This window comes from Ambystoma mexicanum, chromosome 2q (genome assembly GCF_040938575.1).
Source record: "Ambystoma mexicanum isolate Mex_15411 chromosome 2q, UKY_AmexF1_1, whole genome shotgun sequence".
Lineage (NCBI taxonomy): Eukaryota > Metazoa > Chordata > Amphibia > Caudata > Ambystomatidae > Ambystoma > Ambystoma mexicanum.
Window position 1 is genome coordinate 436669524 of NC_090924.1, and position 17530 is coordinate 436687053.

The 17530-nt window shown below is 46.2% G+C and overlaps 1 protein-coding gene across 2 annotated transcripts in view; it reads right to left on the reverse strand.

Annotated features, from left to right (window-relative positions):
• TIMM17B (translocase of inner mitochondrial membrane 17B) overlaps positions 1–17530 on the reverse strand; it is a 478879-nt gene that overhangs the window by 182394 nt on the left and 278955 nt on the right. For both annotated transcript variants that reach the window (XM_069647481.1, XM_069647480.1), the window contains exon 3: positions 17369–17432. In XM_069647481.1, coding sequence (XP_069503582.1) covers positions 17369–17432 — 64 coding nt within the window. The remainder of the gene's footprint in view (positions 1–17368; positions 17433–17530) is intronic.

The window sequence follows — 17530 nt, forward strand, 5'->3', positions numbered from 1 at the left end:
TCTCCCTCATCTCTCCCTCCCCTACTCCTCTCTGTCCTCTGCAATTTCAACCTTCCCCTCTCCATCTCCTCCCAATCTTCCCCTCTTCTCTGTATTCTCAATTCTTATCTCCCCTCTCCCCTCCCTTCTCCCCCTACCCACTCCTCTGGCTCCACTCTCGATCTCATCTTTCTCTCATCTTACTCATCACCTTTTTTTTCTCTTCCCAACTATCGCTTTGACCATGCCTTACTCTCCTACTCCCTTACCCCCTCCTCCTTGTCCTCCCCCCTATCCTCTTCCTCCTCCCGTCGCAACCTCCACAACTTCAACCATTCTCTCTTCAACTCCCGCTCTTCCTCCCTTCCCCCTCTTCCCGACTTTTCCTCTCTCTCGGCTGATGACGCCCTCTCCACTCTGTCATCCTCAATATCCACCAGTCTCGACCAACTCTACCCTCTTACTTCCTTCCATCCTTCTCACAAACCTTCCCAACCATGGCTTTCCCCTCATCTTCTGTCCATTCGTCGTCTCCTCCGTCGCCTCATACGACGTTGGCTTAAATCCCCTTCTTTGACTAATCAATCCTCTATTTCTCATACCACTCTCTCTAGGACTCGTCTCAAATCTGCCAAGTGCTCCTACTACTCTAACCTCCACTCACAAGCTTCTCACCCCCACCGCATTTTCCAGACCCTCTCTCGCCTTCTTCCCCCTCCTACTCCTGATCCCTCTACCAACTTGCCCCTCTCCCTCCGACTTTGCCAACTTCTTCTCATCCAAAATTCTCTCTCTACGTCAAAACATCCTCATCTCCCCTTCCTACTGCCCTCCTCCCTCCCCTATCTTCCCCACATCTGCTAGCATGTCTAACTTCTCTCCTATCACCCCATCCTGTGTCTCCCTCCTTCTGTATAAAAACTCACCCTACTGCTGCCCCTTCTGATCCTCTTCCCACCTCACTTATTCCCAAAATCTACCCCCTCCTCGTTCCCTACCTAACTACTTACTTCAAAATGTGTCTCTCCTCTGCCACCTTTCCTTCAGCTTTTAAACACGCCACCATCATTCCTATCCTGAAGAAACCTTCTGCTAAACCTCTTCTTGCTTCCAACTTCCAACCTTTCTCGCTTCTCCCTTTTATCTCTAAGCTCCTCGAGCGCCTAACCTACTCTCAACTCTCAGCTTTTGTATCCACTCACTCTCTCCTCCCTACTTCTCAATCTGGTTTTCGCCCTAAACACTCCACTGAGACTGCCCTCACCTACGTACTTAATTCTCTGCTCGCTACAGTAAGCAATCCTCTATTCTCATCCTCCTCGACCCGTCTGCTGCCTTTGATACAGTAGATCACCCCTTACTTCTTACTACTCTGTCCTCCTTTAGCTTCAAAGGCTCTGTCCTCTCCTGGCTCTCCTCTTACCTCTCCAATCGTACCATTGCTGTCTCCTGGGATGGCAGTACCTCCTCCAACTTCTCCTTGGACTGTGGCGTCCCCGAGGGCTCGGTTCTTGGTCCTTTTCTTTTCTCTCTTCACACCTCCCTTCTTGCCCCCGTTATCTCTTCTTTTGGCATTTCTGAACATTTCTATGTGGATGACACCCAACTCTTTCTCTTTTTCTCTTCTTTCACTCCCGACCTCCACCAGACTATCTTCCTGCCTTACGCCCATCAAAAACTGGATGTCATCACATTTTCTTTCCCTCAACGCTGACAAGACTGAAGTCCTTTTCTTTCCTCCTAACACGCTTTCCCCTACCCCCCTCCTTTCATCCACTTTCCCCCTTCCAATCTCCCCATCTCCACCCATGCTCGCAACCTTGGTCTCCACATTGATTCTTCCCTCTCCTTCTCTAACCACACCTCTCGTGCCTCTCGGCACCATCTCTTCAACATCCGTAAGATCTGCTCCTCCCTCACCTTTCACACTACCAAACTCCTAATCTCCTCCCTTATATTCTCCCGCCTCTTCTACTGCTCTTCTCTCCTCTTTGGACTCCCGGTCTCTCATCTGGCCCCCCTAAAATCCATCTACCACTCCTATCTGTACTCTCTGTATCCTAGGTCCTTGTGATTCTATCTCCACCTCACTCTCTCAGCTTAGCTGGTTCCCCTTCCTCTCAACAAAAATTTCAATTCCTCCGTCTAGTCTTCAAATCCCTACATTAACTCACCCCCCTATCTCTCTTCTCTCCTCTCATTTTACACTCCCTCCGCTCTGCTGACCTCTTCTTACTCACTGTACCCCATGCGCCTTCTCGCGCTTCCGTTCCTTTTTGCTCTTGGCCTCCCTACATTGGAACTCCTTACCTCTTTCTATCCGCTCCATTCCCACCTACTCATCCTTCCGCACCTCCTTGAAAGCCCTGCTTCTCCACTCCCCCTGACTTTCCTTCCCTACCTTCTCCCCTCTCCAACTCCCCTTCCCTTCCCATCTCCTTTCCCTCCCTTCCCCTTCCCCTTCTCCTCGCACCCATTTATCTCAATTCAGTTATTTGTAACCTCCTACCTACCTCCTCTCCCCCTCTTCCCTCTTCCCTCTTCCCTCTCCCCCTCCCCTTCCACCTAAGTAAATTGTTCTACATACTGTCTCACTGGTTTGCTTCATGATTGTATATATGCTTCTTTCTTTATTGTACCTTGTTGTTATACTGTAAATCGCTTTGGATTAAAGCGCTATATAAACCCAATAAACAAACCTCTGGGATAACCCCCTCAGTACATACCCAGGTGAATAATGCCAAAAGTATCTCTGCCCAGATCACCAGATTTTCCAGCATAACTACACTGGCTAAGCCATCAGGGCCTGGTGCGCAAGATGTTTTTCTTACAGATCAGTAGTATTAACTGGCCACTGATGGTAGCAGCTGCAAAACGGTACAAGTGCCAGAGTATATAATAGTGTTTGGCAAATGCCTAATAGTTTGTAAGACAACTTCCGAACCAAGTAGTCAAAATCAATCCAAAATACCCAAAAATGAATGCATGAGATATGGGAATTGTTTTTTTTTTAATTATAACTGTCTTGACAGGGAATCAACTAAAAAGACATTAAAAAAACATAAGCTGGACGGTTATATAGCAAATTACAGAAAGGAAAAGACAACAAATGCTACAGTCTGATCACGCATTCCACGTTTGCCATTGGCCATCGTCATTTACAGTATAGCTGCTTACATGCATTTCTTAACTCAATTGGTCTAGTCTAACCTCGTGACAATTGAAATGTTAATTAGTTCGCTTATTTTCATCGATATCCTCTCCTTTCACACATTTTCTGATTGGATGGCCCTCTCTTAAACCTATATCATTCAGACACGACTTCCAATTGGTTGCTCCAAGAGGAGTATGTGTGGAGTGAATGACTACGTACATTTCAGCAAATCATCATGCAAGATGTGAGTGCGACATTGAAAATGTAATTTTTACATCCTTTCTCATTGACCTAAGTGATTGACACCACCTTACCGTTCTCACCATTGTTAACTAGTCATCATGAATCCACTTTGCAACTCGTCGTTGGACTTGCATATCCTTCCTTCCTCATGACTTCATATGTCCTGCTTTTGACCCTACGCGCTAGGGCTTAGCTGCTTGCAAACGTAATTCTCTTACAATGACAAGAATATGCGTATATGTATTTAAATGGCTGGTAATTTCATAAAGTTCTTTTTACTATTATTGCATGCATGTGTGAGCTTCTGTACAAAGCACTGATTCCCAATTGGCCCTCCATCGTGGGTAATGGTGCTTGCATGGCTTTTTTCCTTGGCAATTGGAGCTCTGTTAGTGCAATTTATCCTACAGAGGGCAGTGATGCACTGTGATCATTCTATCATGATTACCATCAATTTTCCCTCTAAGCTGTGCGCATGTACGCTTGCCCAGCTTCCTTCTGGGTGCCGCTGAAAAGATTTTTAGCAGCGCACACCAACTATTGTCACCTTTTCAAAAACATTTAATAAGGCACAACCCACAGTAATTAACTGACATTTTCTTTCTCTTAAAATAACTAACTAGTCTTGATATTATGCTCATTTGCATTACCCTACAATGCAAGGGTGACCGTAAACACCTAAAATCCCAACAGGATACCGACACACACACAAAAGAGGTTAAAAACTAACATGAACAGAAGAATCTAACCAAGATATACTGGCACACATTAACCAAATAATAATCCCTCCCCACCCAGGACTCCTAAACTTGACTGTACCTCACTTTTACTGTACAACTAACTTTTGCCCCAGAACACATTTAGATACTACTAGACAACCTTAACTCTTCTTCTCTTGGCTCTGCAAAAGGTTACCAGACGTGTACCTACATCCGATTGTTTTATGTTTGTTGCAATATGAATAAGGATCACGCGCCAGAATTTCTGTTACTCATGGTACCTTAACCAAAGGGGCACCCACACTATGTAATCGAACTACCAGCTCAAATATCGGATAGTGACTAAGTAAGCAGGCTACTTGGATGTGTAACCTTATCCCCAGCCCTTCAGATAAGGGGTATATCAGCTACTTTTACTCCTTAAAATAGGCAAAAACTCACAAAAAATAAAAACAGCGAGTAAAAAACACTAACAAAAAATAGGAAACAAACACATAGAACCTTGTGCCTCTGTTTTCACTCACACAGCTATATGGATATGTTTGGACCAGCAGTGCACGTAATACCACAGGAAGAAACTGCTGTTATACATTTGTGATCAGAAAAAGTAAACATGTAGCTTTTAGTGTGTATGGATAACTATGAGCAAAGACATAAGTATTACTAAAACATTTCCCTTTTCCGCTTATCAAATACTCCCATTGGAATATGAACTTATATTGTTAGTCTCTGTAAAATCATTTCACACCCAACTTTAAAAAATAGGGAGCAAAATACTCCCACTTCCAAATCTTATCTGGAGCACTGCTTATCCCTCACTACTCTTCTTTGTACAAGTGCTTTGAAGCGGTCCCCTTGCAAGTTGACGCATTATAAAACTCAAATATTAATTTGCTGTGTAAGGATTTTGAGAAAACAAACGTGATGCTCAGTATCTCCTACAGCATTGCTAACCTTACCCTATAAATGGAGAGCCACATTACAATATCATTTACTTGGCCTATAAGGAATGATGGGTGTGGACTGTGCCCGGCATTACTCGTCTGTAGTATCAGGGCACTGGATATTCAGACAATAGACTGCTTTTCACACAGTCTGCATCCTTTCCAGGGTTTCAGAGTTCCATTGGGCACAGACCTTCACACATTATATTATAACTCGCTACCAACCAAAAACGGTTTCACTGAGCACTTGTGAAATCCTACACAATGATATAAGGGTGGAATATGTTGCAAACAATCTTGTATGCAGTGCAAAATAATTACGTACATGCAGAGTCATGACATTCTTAAAAGGCACATCATATCATGGTGAGGCCTTGATTGCAAAATATTGTGTGTCTGCAAATATCCCAGTGAGTTTTTACTGCTACAGTCCCTCACTTTTTACAGGGCTCGATCAACCAGTATTGGAGGCTAGCAGAGTGGTCAGGGAGGGTATGGGTGGAAGAGCACAGGTAATCACTCCTTACGTGTGATGAACAAAGCAGAACATTTCAAAACCCAAATCGGATGTTTCGGCTGTACACTGAAGGAAATGTGATGCTTGTTTGCTAAAGGATATAAAATCTAGTAACATTCTAGAGAACAGTACCTTCTTTTTCTTTCTATGCTCAGTTGTTGAGGGCTTTTACTATATAACCATGTGCTCTATATGGATTGTCTCTAGTAACTCCCTGCATCTTATTTAACTGATAAGGAATTACGGAAGAGGGATCCCTAGTTACAGAAGGCACTCAAAATATTTTATCTCTGAGAATTGATGCTACTAACTTAAAAGGCATATATATGTGCTTTTCTTCAACAGGGTTCCATAATGAACCTCAGTAAGGCTCTTGTTTAATTTTGTCTAGGCTGTGGTGCGGAAGGGTGAGCAAAACTATAGACTTTATTAGGCACCCATTCATTTCACTTCCTATGTACTAAAATTCCTCTTGAGATCGGCCATTATTACTAGAGTTCCTTCCTGTGCCACTGCTCTGCTGGTCACCAATTCAAAAAGATATCAGTGGAGCTTTGTGAGTTGAATCAGGGTGGGTATGATCCTATATGTTAAATTGTTTCTTGTTTTTGTTAGTCATGTTTCCCTTTTTTAGGGAGTAAACATGGATGGTGTATATGTCTCTTCGCTGTAAGGCTGGCATTAGGTCAACTCACAGGACAACGTAATGTGGATAGTAAGCAGAGGCACAGGAATTATTTATCATTCTGTGGTGCAGTTATTCTGATGCAATTATCATCCCTGCACACATTATTAAAAGGCATGTTCTCCTGGCCCTTAAATTACTTAAAGTGGCACTTGAAATCCTATTGGTACTTTTTTTGACGCATTGCTTTTCATTTCTATTAATCCATCTGTATTCGGTTTGAATTTTTTGGACAGCCTCATCATTTATGCCAAGCGATATTTGCTTTTTGTTATACACAAGTGTTTTTCCAGTGGCATTAAGCACACACTATTCTCGGCACAGAAGTACATTTGCAAGGTAGTGTGGAAGATATTGAAGTCATGGTTAATTTGTTTTAGCTTATGTGTTTGGCAAAAGTATTGTAAGATGTACCTTTTAAACATTTGAAAATAATTGCAGTGACTGGGAAGAGGACATTCCGTTTAAAACTCTCTTCTGATATGGTAGTTCACTAAATACGCATTCTCACAAAGTGGCTTACCTCAGTCAGTTGCACACATGGAAAATAATGTGCACACGACAGTCAAGCTGTTCCGCACAGAGAAGAATAATTAGAGTGAACATTGATTGCCATACTTTTTAAATACTTGTCGGGCAATTCCAGCCAACTTGTGACCTTCATTATGATACTTTCTGCCTAGCAAGGGAATAGTTTCTTACCTGCAACTCCATTTCTCCAGCATTGGTATCTTTCATGGATTCACATGCTTTGAATATTCCCCGTCGTCAGGCTGGGAATCCCTGGTACATTATATAGACCCTTTCCCGTAGGAAAACTTTTTCGACGCTTATGCGTCCTATCCACCTCGTTTTGTATCATGCGTGCCCGCACCGTCAGGACGTCATGATATAAATACAGGACCCGCCCCCGCGCTCCCTCAGATTTCGGCCCCCTACTTTGGGGGAACCGGTTTGCATGTTCAGGGGAGGCAGGTGGGCGCATGTGAATCCATGAAAGATACCAATGCTGGAGAAATGGAGTTACAGGTAAGAAACTATTCCCTTCTCCAGCATTGGATCTTTCATGGATTCACATGCTTTGAATAGATTACATAGCAGTACCACCCCCAAGAGGAGGCGTGCATGCAAACCCCTATACTTTCTTCGCAAGCCCGTTCCCAATGATCATGTATACATCAGTAATCATTAACATAGGAAAACGAACCACATACAGTCATAAATTCCACAGGATGCAACCCCTCAGCCGGGGCTTACCTTATTGGAATAGGTGTCGAAGCACCGCCTGTCCCATCCGGGTATCTTCGGCATGTTGCTGCGACAGGCAGTAATGGCGGGTAAAGGTGTGTGTAGCCGCCCAGGTAGCCGCCATGCAGATGTCCCCTAGAGGGACTCCGGCCCACAGTGCCGTCGACGATGCCGCTGCTCTAGTTGAATGAGCTCTTGGCCGTCGTAGAAGAGGCTTCCCTGCCCTGGAATGGCAGTACGAAATGGTAGATGACACCCATCTTGACAGTCCTTGCTTCGAAATGGCTTTTCCTCTAGCACCCAAACCATAGGCCACGAACAGCTGTCTCGTTTCTCTGAACGGTTGCGTACGATGAAGGTAAAACTTGAGAGCCCTTTTCACATCCAATGTGTGTAGCATGCGCTCCGCTCCCGAGCATGGCTCCGGAAAAAACGTAGGCAACACAATAGAGGAGTGTTTATGGAACACCGAAGGAGCTTTTGGTATAAACTGTGGGTTAGTGGCTAGGACTACCTTGTTCTTGAAAAATCGTAAGTATGGTGGGTCTACCATTAGAGCCTGAACTTCTGAAATACGTTGGGCTGAAGTGATGGCCACCAGAAAGGCCAATTTCCACGACAAAAACTTTAGAGACGATGATGACATTGGCTCAAAAGGAGGCTTCATAAGAGACGTTAAGACCAGATTAAGGCTCCACTCCGGCGGAAATTTCTTCTCTGGAGGGAAACTCCGAAAGAGGCCTTTAAGGAAGTGCTTAATCAGGCGGTCGCTGAACAATGGTGCCGAATGCCGTCGACGAGTAAACCTGGAAATGGCTGCTAGGTGTACTTTTATTGACGATACCAACAGGCCCTTTTGAGCTAAGAACAGCAAGTATGGAAGGAGCTGTTCCGGCTTAATCGATTGCGGGGCCAAACCTGGTTGATCCTCACACCATTGACAGAAACTTTTCCATTTGTACGCGTATGAGGCGTTTGTGGAAGGTGCTCTTGCCGCTTGCAGGATACGCCGACAGTCCTCCGGAATAGTTAGCCGACCAAATTCGGCGAAGTCAGGAGCCAGGCCGTCAACTTGAGGCTGTCCGGGTCGTGATGCCAAACGACACCCTCCTGTCGAGAGAGAAGGTCGAGGGTCTTCTGGAATCTCATCGGTTCCGCCGCCGCTAAGTGTAGTAGGTCTGAGAACCACACCTGTCTGGCCCAGTACGGGGCCACCAGAATTACCCGACATGGGTACCTGAGGATCCATTGCAACGTCCTCCGGACAAGGGGAAATGGAGGGAATGCGTACAGGAATTTGTTCGTCCATGGGAAGGAGAACGCATCCCCCAGTGAGCCCTGCTGAGGCCATCTGCTTGCGTACTGATGGCATTTCCTGTTGTTCTTCGTCGCAAACAAGTCTATGGAAGGGTGTCCCCATTTCTTGAATACTTGTTGTAGTTGTTGGTCGTTCAGCACCCATTCGTGAACTTCGTTCACTTCTCTGCTGAGGGCATCGGCTTCCACATTTCTCACGCCTGGTAGGTGGAACGCTAAGATTTGCATGTTGTGTTGCAGGGCCCAATGCCAGATTTTCTGTGCCTCCGTCGATAGGGACCTGGAACGTGTCCCTCCTTGTTTCCTCAAGTAGAACATCGTAGTGGTGTTGTCCGTCATGACACGCACCACCGAGTCCCTCAGTTGAGGAAGAAAAGATTTCAGAGCCCATCGCACTGCTCTCAGTTCTAGCAGGTTGATATGCAGGGAGGACTCCTGCAACGACCACTGGCCTTGTACCTGTAACGTATCCAGATGAGCTCCCCATCCACTCAGCGAAGCATCCGTCACCACCGTCTTTTGGAACTCTGGTTCCAGGAGAGGTATTCCTTTCGTTAGATGAGTAGACACTCTCCACCAGCAGAGTGCTTGAATTAGTTGTTCGTCGACGACCAGTCTGTCGGACCAGCGACCTCGGCTCTGCGCCCAACGGTTCGCTAGAAATTCCTGGCAAGGTCTCATAAACAGACGGCAGTTGTTTATCAACGGAATGCAGGACGACATGGTCCCTAGCAGGGACATGTACTTGCGCACTGAAACCTTGGTACCGCCTCTCCATTCCGACGCCTTGCTTTGAAGTTTCTGAATTCTTTCGCTGGATGGTCTCACCAGGCTTGTGTGTGTATGAAACTCCGCTCCTAGAAAGACCAAGGTCCTCGAGGGCTCTACGGAGGACTTGTTGAAGTTTATTGCGAAGCCCAGTTCCTGTAAGAGGGACATTGTGGCTCGTAGACTGTCTCGTGTTTGTTCCTTGGATGAACCTCTGACCAGCCAGTCGTCTAGATATGGATAGACATGGTGACCATCCTTCCTTAAATGGGCCGCTATAGGGGCCAAGCACTTGGTGAACGTCCTGGGGGAGGACTTGAGCCCGAACGGGAGGACCTTGAACTGAAAATGCTTTCTCCCGACGACGAATCTTAAATATCTCCTGTGTCGTGGGCGTATTGGGATGTGAAAATAAGCATCTTGAAGGTCTAGTGATGATAGATAATCCATGGGTTGCACCGACCTGATAACCTCTTGGAGCTTTAGCATTTTGAATTTTAGGCTCTTTAGCCACTTGTTGAGTACCCTCAGGTCGAGAATGGGCCTCCATTTGCCGTTTGGCTTCTTGACAACGAAGAACCTGGAATAAACTCCTTGTCCTTCCTGTGCCACAGGAACTCTCTCTACCGCCCCTTTTCGCAACATAAGCGCCGCCTCTTGTCGTAGGATTCGGAGGTGGGGCTGTGTCGAGAATAAAGGAGGAAGACGCGGAGGCTTGTCTTTGAATTGTAGCGCATGACCCATGCGAATCGTGTCTAGGACTCATTGATCTGTGGTGATGCATTTCCATCGGTCGAAGTGATGAGAGACTCGACCCCCCAGGACGTTCCGAAGGCCGTCATTGGTTGCTGGTTTGCTTGTTCTTCGTCGACGACGGACCTGAGCCTCGCCGCCTGGAGGCTTGATAGTCCCTGCTTCTACGTGCCGACTGGGACGCTCGTCTGAACCCTTGTGAAGAGTACGAGGGCCTGTTAAACCCACGGTCCCTCGAGGCTCCAAAGCGGGAGTTTCCAGAAGCACCCCTGAAGGGGCGAAAAGAGCGAAAGTTTCTACCCGTTTGAAGGGCGCCGAGGGACCTAGCAGTATCCGTGTCTTCTTTCATCCCTTTCAACGCTTCATCAACCTTTTCGCCAAACAGGTGTTCCCCTTCGCATGGCATGTCAAGGACTTTGTACTGGACTTCAGGACGGAAAGTAGTACATTTGAGCCACGCTTGTCGACGAAGCACTACTCCATGGTTGATTTGTTTGAAGCCAGACTCTGCTAGGTCAACTGCGATATTAATAGCGTGGTTCGAGGCCTCTTCGCCATCCCGCACCAGTAACATAGCTGCTTTCCGGTGTTCGTCTGACAGGTGTTCTAGGATAGGGGCTAGTTTGTGCCACATTTCCCTATCATATCGGGACACGATCGCTAAGGAATTGGCTGCTCTTACTGTCGTCGCTCCGACCGAGAGCACCTTCTTTCCAAAGGCGTCCTGCCTCCTAGCCTCACTTTCCGGTGGCGTTGAACATTTTTGCTGGACCCTGGCCTTCCTAGCCGCTGCCGCCGACACCACCGAGTCAGACAGGGGCTGTGATGTTAGACATTTTGGAGTGGACTCCGGAGCTTTAAACTTTTTCTCGATCCGTCCCTTTATGGCTGGCTCCGAGAACGGATGGCGCATCGTTTTGAGACCTTCTTGCCACACGTGGTCCAGGATTGGGATGGCAAATACTGATTTTCTCCTTTGACCCATATGGTCAAAAAGGAAACAGTCTTTCTTCTGCTCCTCAGGGATCAAGCCGAACTCGGAACAAGCTTTTCCCATCATTGCATGGAAGGCTCCCACATCATCCGGGGGAGATGGCTGTGTCTGGCTCCTCGTAGACTCTAGCTCTACATCCGAATTCCATGTTGGGTCCCTCGACGGTGACAGGGAGATGTCTGAACCCGAGTCACCCAGTATAGAGTCGGACTCCGACAACTCACCCTCCTCCTGAGCTCGAGGACGATCTTTTACCGCCTGGGGAGCCGATGGGTGTTTAGTCGTCGAGCGAGCCGTACAAGTTTGCTCGTCGACGGAAGGTACAGACAAAAGTGACGATGACGTCCCAGGTTGAGGGAACTGCGTATCCAGCCGCTGCAGGAGCTTCTGAAGAGTATTAAGCACATCCAGAGACAAAACCGTCTGGGGGGTCAGTAACGTGGATGATATAGGTACCATACCCCCGCTCGCACTCGTCGTCGTCGCCGACGTGGAAGGCTGTAAGCCTAAATCCGATGGCTGCAGAACCGTGTCACCTTCCCCTTCCGCCGAGCAGGCCGTGTCTGGCTGCAGTAAGACCTCAGGGGGGGATCGGGTCATAGACCTCTGGCATCCAAGCCATAGACTGAGTCTCCGTCGACGAAGGAATCCCAACCGCTGCTGCTTGAACGGTAATAGGCATCGTCAATGACACCGAGGTCGACGAGCAAGTCGTCGTCATCGAGCCCTTAGACTTCGTCGTCGATTTCGATGCCGACTTCCCGGCAGAAGCATCTCGACTCATGGAAGACATGGTACGGTCCCCTGAGGAGGATTTTGACAGCGCTAGCCTCTCCGTCTTAGATGAGGAGGAGGAGGGCTTTTTATGTGATGAGGAAGATCCAGCATGTTTCCCCTTATGCTTGTCCTCAGCGCGAATTTCTGCTGGCCGTACCTTCTTCGATGGAGGCTCCGACTTGCTCCTGGAGGCCGTGGAGCCAACTTCCGAAGCCGGGTATGCACCCGCTCCGTCATTAAGCCAGTCGACCAGCCTTCTTTTACGGTCCTTAAGGGTTTTTTGGGAGAAACCCTGGCATATCTCACATGTATCCGCCGTGTGGTGCGGGTGGAGACAGTAGATTTGAACTTCGCCGAAGCGAAACAGAAAAAACAACCTAGTTTTCACTAGTAGTAAACACGAGGATCCCACTACTTTGAAAGACGGTTGAAATCTGAGGGAGCGCGGGGGCGGGTCCTGTATTTATATCATGACGTCCTGACGGTGCGGGCACGCATGATACAAAACGAGGTGGATAGGACGCATAAGCGTCGAAAAAGTTTTCCTACGGGAAAGGGTCTATATAATGTACCGGGGATTCCCAGCCTGACGACGGGGAATATTCAAAGCATGTGAATCCATGAAAGATCCAATGCTGGAGAACATAACTTGTTACATCTCTTTTGAAAATGGGCTTGGAAACCCAGCTAAGCTGACATGTTTTAACCAATCAGTGAGCAGTGTCTTGTCCTTTAGCTCCGCAGTCTGATATCTCTTTTTGTTGCTCTTTCATGACCTCACTACCGCAATTCAGGCCACGAAAAGATGCTCACCCCCCCTTGCACTAAACTATCACTTCACAGCAGTTTTTTCCTTTGGGAAGTTGCAACTTGGAATGTAAGTGCCTTTCTGCAAAGGTCTGACTGATGAATCTGCTGAGGGGGTTAGGGGAGAGGGGATTCATGCTTCCGGGATAGCTAACTAGATCACTGAGGCCTACATGTATCCAGCTAATGTAAAAGGTGATGATCATTCATTAATACTATGTATACTTCTATGTTTCCATAACTAATGTGAAATGATGCTGTATCTGTTTGAGGACACAGTTCTATTCATCCATAAGGTGGATGCATATGGCTTAATGAAGCATGGCTACTAGTGCCTTGTTGGGCCTTTGCAGGAAAGCCTTCTTTATGTGGGGATACTTGCTTCTATGATATGTGCCTTTTCATAGTGACTTTCGAAGCTTGTATTTTCGCATGCGTTTAGGGCATTGGACATAATCTCCAATGTTGCTGTATTCTCCAACGTTCCCATACTTACTTATTTAGAAGCCAAAACTGTATGGTAGACCTTAATCACATTTTTATTACACCTGTGGCACATTTACAGCTCTAATTAACAGGCCTTGCAAATTTGGAAAAATCCCACTAGACCTGCAGGGCGCATTCCTTAGTTTACATACTCGACCTAAGAGAAATGCACTTGCCCCATGGTGACGGGAGACAAAATATTTACCACGGTTTTCTGTAAAATGGAGCATGTCACCATAAGCACACTTCAGATTTGGTGCAATGCTGCCACCCAAAAGGCTGGCCATGCACAGAGAACATTTTATTTGCCAGCTACTGCAAACAAATTTGTTTTGCAGTAAATGTCAAGTAAAAGGTTTCAAATGTTCCCATACTCGCCAGCAAGGTCGAGTACCATGCAAGTGGTACTCGCCCTTCATACAATCTACTCGCTAATGTGAGTGGGCTAGTACATTTTGTGAGACCTGTTAAGTTATTTACTCTCGGAAGACTGCTTTGAAAATACAATGGCAGGCACTTCAGGGTTCGAAATTGTCAGGAGTTGGGAACTATTTAGCTCCTGCTTATAGCCCAGGGGACCCTCGTTAGCTTGACACAAACAGCTACCAACAGGAGCTACTTTTGAATCCTGTGGCAAGTGGCGCCATAAAATCCTAGCTATGGGATATTAACTGTGTATGTTTGGGAATGTATATAAAGGAGAATAAAGAACACGCCGAAGGGACATCTACAGCATATTGGATCATTAAAAATGGACAAGGTTAGAGTTTACATCTTGCGCAAGTTACGACCTACTAGCACCTGGTTGCCCAGAGATGGCGCATACCTACCTGGTTATGCCCGATAGCCAGGAGCTGCTTTTTGCTCCTGGACAACAAATCCCGATTTCGATCCCTGCACTTCAAGCACAGTGGTTGATGCAAAGGCTGTTTCGGGCGAGGGAGGGGCAGGAAGTGGGTGAGAATGGTCATAGGAATTAGCACGGTCAGTCAATGGGTGGGTAAATAATCATACACCACCTACAAGCTTTGCGCCCCTCATATGCCATTTCTCCCTAGCTGTACTCTAGTGTTAGCCAAAACTAAAAAGGGTTGCCGTAAAAGGAGGACTTCAGTGTAAGTACCCCTGACCACAAAAATAAGTCCCAGTTCCTGTAAAGCAAAGGAGGGGAAAATGCAAAAGGTTTAAGAGTCACATAAAATAAAACAGCAAAACCTCCAAAAATGAAATTCTATGCCAACATATATATTACCAAAAGCAAGAAAACATGAAAATATCCTGAAAGACAAGCATAGGGAAACAGCATGAAAACAGGTATGAAGATGGGAGACACAGAACAACTTTGAGCTGCCATTATGAAAGCATTAAAATGGACTAGGAACTGTTAGTAGTAGTGGGCAACAAACCTCATGGAAGTACTACATACCAATAACAAAAATAATTATGTAAATTGGTTTGGCCAATGGCAAAGATGGTCATTCTAATTCAAATGTGTCTGCTGCATTCACTGGATATGCCAAATCCACAAGAGGATGCATGGGTGAACTGCCAAGGCGATTCCTGCGGACAACTGCACTAAGTCTATCAAGGCTTAATTGGCTCTGAACAATACAATGTGTTAGTTACATGCAAAAACCATTAAACTGCTTTGATTAAGTGTCAAATATCCACATATATAACACAAAGAATCATTGTTTTAATCTCAATGTTTTTGATCTCATTGTGAACTCACAATTGCAATAAATATTTAATGCAATGGATTCATGAGTTTCCCAATTAGAAAATGCACCAGATTATGTATTTGCCACTCTATACCCATGCCTACGCCACTTCCAATATGACTGAGTGAGAGAACCATTGGATACACTGTGGGGTCTCTTGATATTGCATACCACAACCTTTTAAATGGGTGTTACAAAAGAGGATTTTAGGATGCGAGTCACACACAATGGAGGGAAAGTGTAGTAGTTCTGCTTCTCGACCAGATTAATCCATTTTTTGCAGGCATTTCCTTTTTGTGTTCTGCTACAAAATCTGTCAGTAGGTGAGAGGCACAATCAAATACTGTGCTTCCTCACCTCAGACCATTCATACCCAAATATACCATTATACTCCTGTTACGCATACGCCTGCACCCCCCCCCCCCCAAAAATATTTCTATTGCTCGCACGGCTACCTCTCCAAATCAATTCAGTGAGAAAAATGGTATACCATGGCTTAACAGAATGTTGGCATGAATGTAGGATCGGTGGTTGAAGCCTAACCTGCCACAGGTAAATACTTGGGAATAACACTTATTTAACAGTTTGATCAAATTGGGTTATTTCCAGGCACTAAGTGGAGGACAATGTAGTTGTTTGTCCTAAAGGAATGGGGTCAGTAGTGTGAGGTGTATACATTAAAGGTAGATGGATTATCTGTCACATTCTATGGGGAATTATTTAGTTTATATGTGTTGCATGCAACCAATGGAATCTCCAGAATGCTAATAGCAAAAAGGAGAGTGAAGGGCGATAGAAAGGAAGGAAGGAGGAGGAAAGGTAATTGGCAAGGCGAGGAAATGTGGTGCAGCAAGGGACTTGACATAAGAAAGAGCATGAAATAATCCCCCCACAGGCCATCTTCCTGCTCCTTCCTGTGAGGCTAAGAACCTTGGTGTCATCTTCGACTTCACCCTCTCCTAACATCTCTGAAGTCAGAGGTATTCTTCCTTTTCTCACTTTCCCCCAGCATCTCACTGTCTCCAGAGCCCTGGTCCTCTTTAGGCTGGAATATTGCAACAGCCTCTTTCGAAATCTTCCCGCTTCTACTCTTCGACCTTTACAACTTATCCAGAACAGGACTGCGAGTCTTGCCCTTGGCCTAAAGCCCAGGTATCGTATCTCTCCAGCTCTAAAATCTCTTCACTGGCTCCCCGTGGCTGCAAGGATCAAGATCAAGACCCACTGCATCGTCAACAAGGTTTTCTGTGGCCTGGGACCGCTCTATCTCCAACCTTCTCTTCGAAAACATCTTCCTTCTGGAGCTCTCCGCTCATCCACCTCCAACCCACTGAGGGTCAGACGCTTCTCCAAGCAGAGATTTGAGGGCAGATCTATCTCTTGGCTGGGGGCTCCTCTGGAACAGCCTCCCTGCCTCTCTCAAACCTCGAGCAGAGCAGAACCATCTCTGGTTTCTGAAAGCAACTCACAACCTTCCTTTTCGCTTCTGCTTTCTCTTCCTCTCCCCTGCTGATGCACCCAACTGCTCTGCGCACTGGTCACCCTCTGAAATCCAACCCAGGTTCCTGCATGTCCAGTTGCACTTGCACTGCCTCCGGGCTCCCCAGCACTTAAGTGTCTGTATCTTCAATCCTACAGTCCCTTTTCTCTGCACTCATGAGCCATCCGCTGGCTGCACTTGTGAGTTAACTACACTTTCCCCTTCCCCTGGCACTTCGCCCATTCCGCGCACTTGTGCGATCGGAATGACACTAGGGCTACTAAGATGGTTATTTTGTTCTCCCTTTGTTTGCCCCCTTCTTGTCTTGTCGTGCCTAGAAATACTTGTGTACATGCGCATTATAAATGCCACATCATAATACCAGCATTTAGATGCAATTACTTTTTAGAATCACTGAATAGGTGTAAATGCTCACAGAGTTCCTTCAAACCACCCCTGCCTTGAGATCTCTCATCTCCAACCACAAATTAGATGGTACAACTAACAAACGCTAGCCTTGCTGTCCATCTGAAACTGCCAACCACGACTACCTAATCTATCCCTCACCAGCCATCACTATCCTAGCTGATTTACCTGCAAACAGCACAGTTGTACCTAGAAATGACCACTAGGCCAGCATTCACTCCTGAAAGTAAAGCTGTTCCTCACCGCCTGTATAACTGATTTTCTCCAACAATTACCACTAATTCAGCAATCACTAATAGGTAAGGCATCCCTCAAAGCTCATCGACCCCACCTCCCTCACTGTCACTTACCTCCAATCTGAGGTGCGCGGATCCGGATGGCATTCATGCTACCCTTGAAACGATGCCTCACACCCTGAATATTAGAAGAAAAACCACAATATGTAGCACAGTTGGTACAGGGCTTTGAACATCTATTTTAGTCAAAAAGATCAACAGCCATAACCACACAGT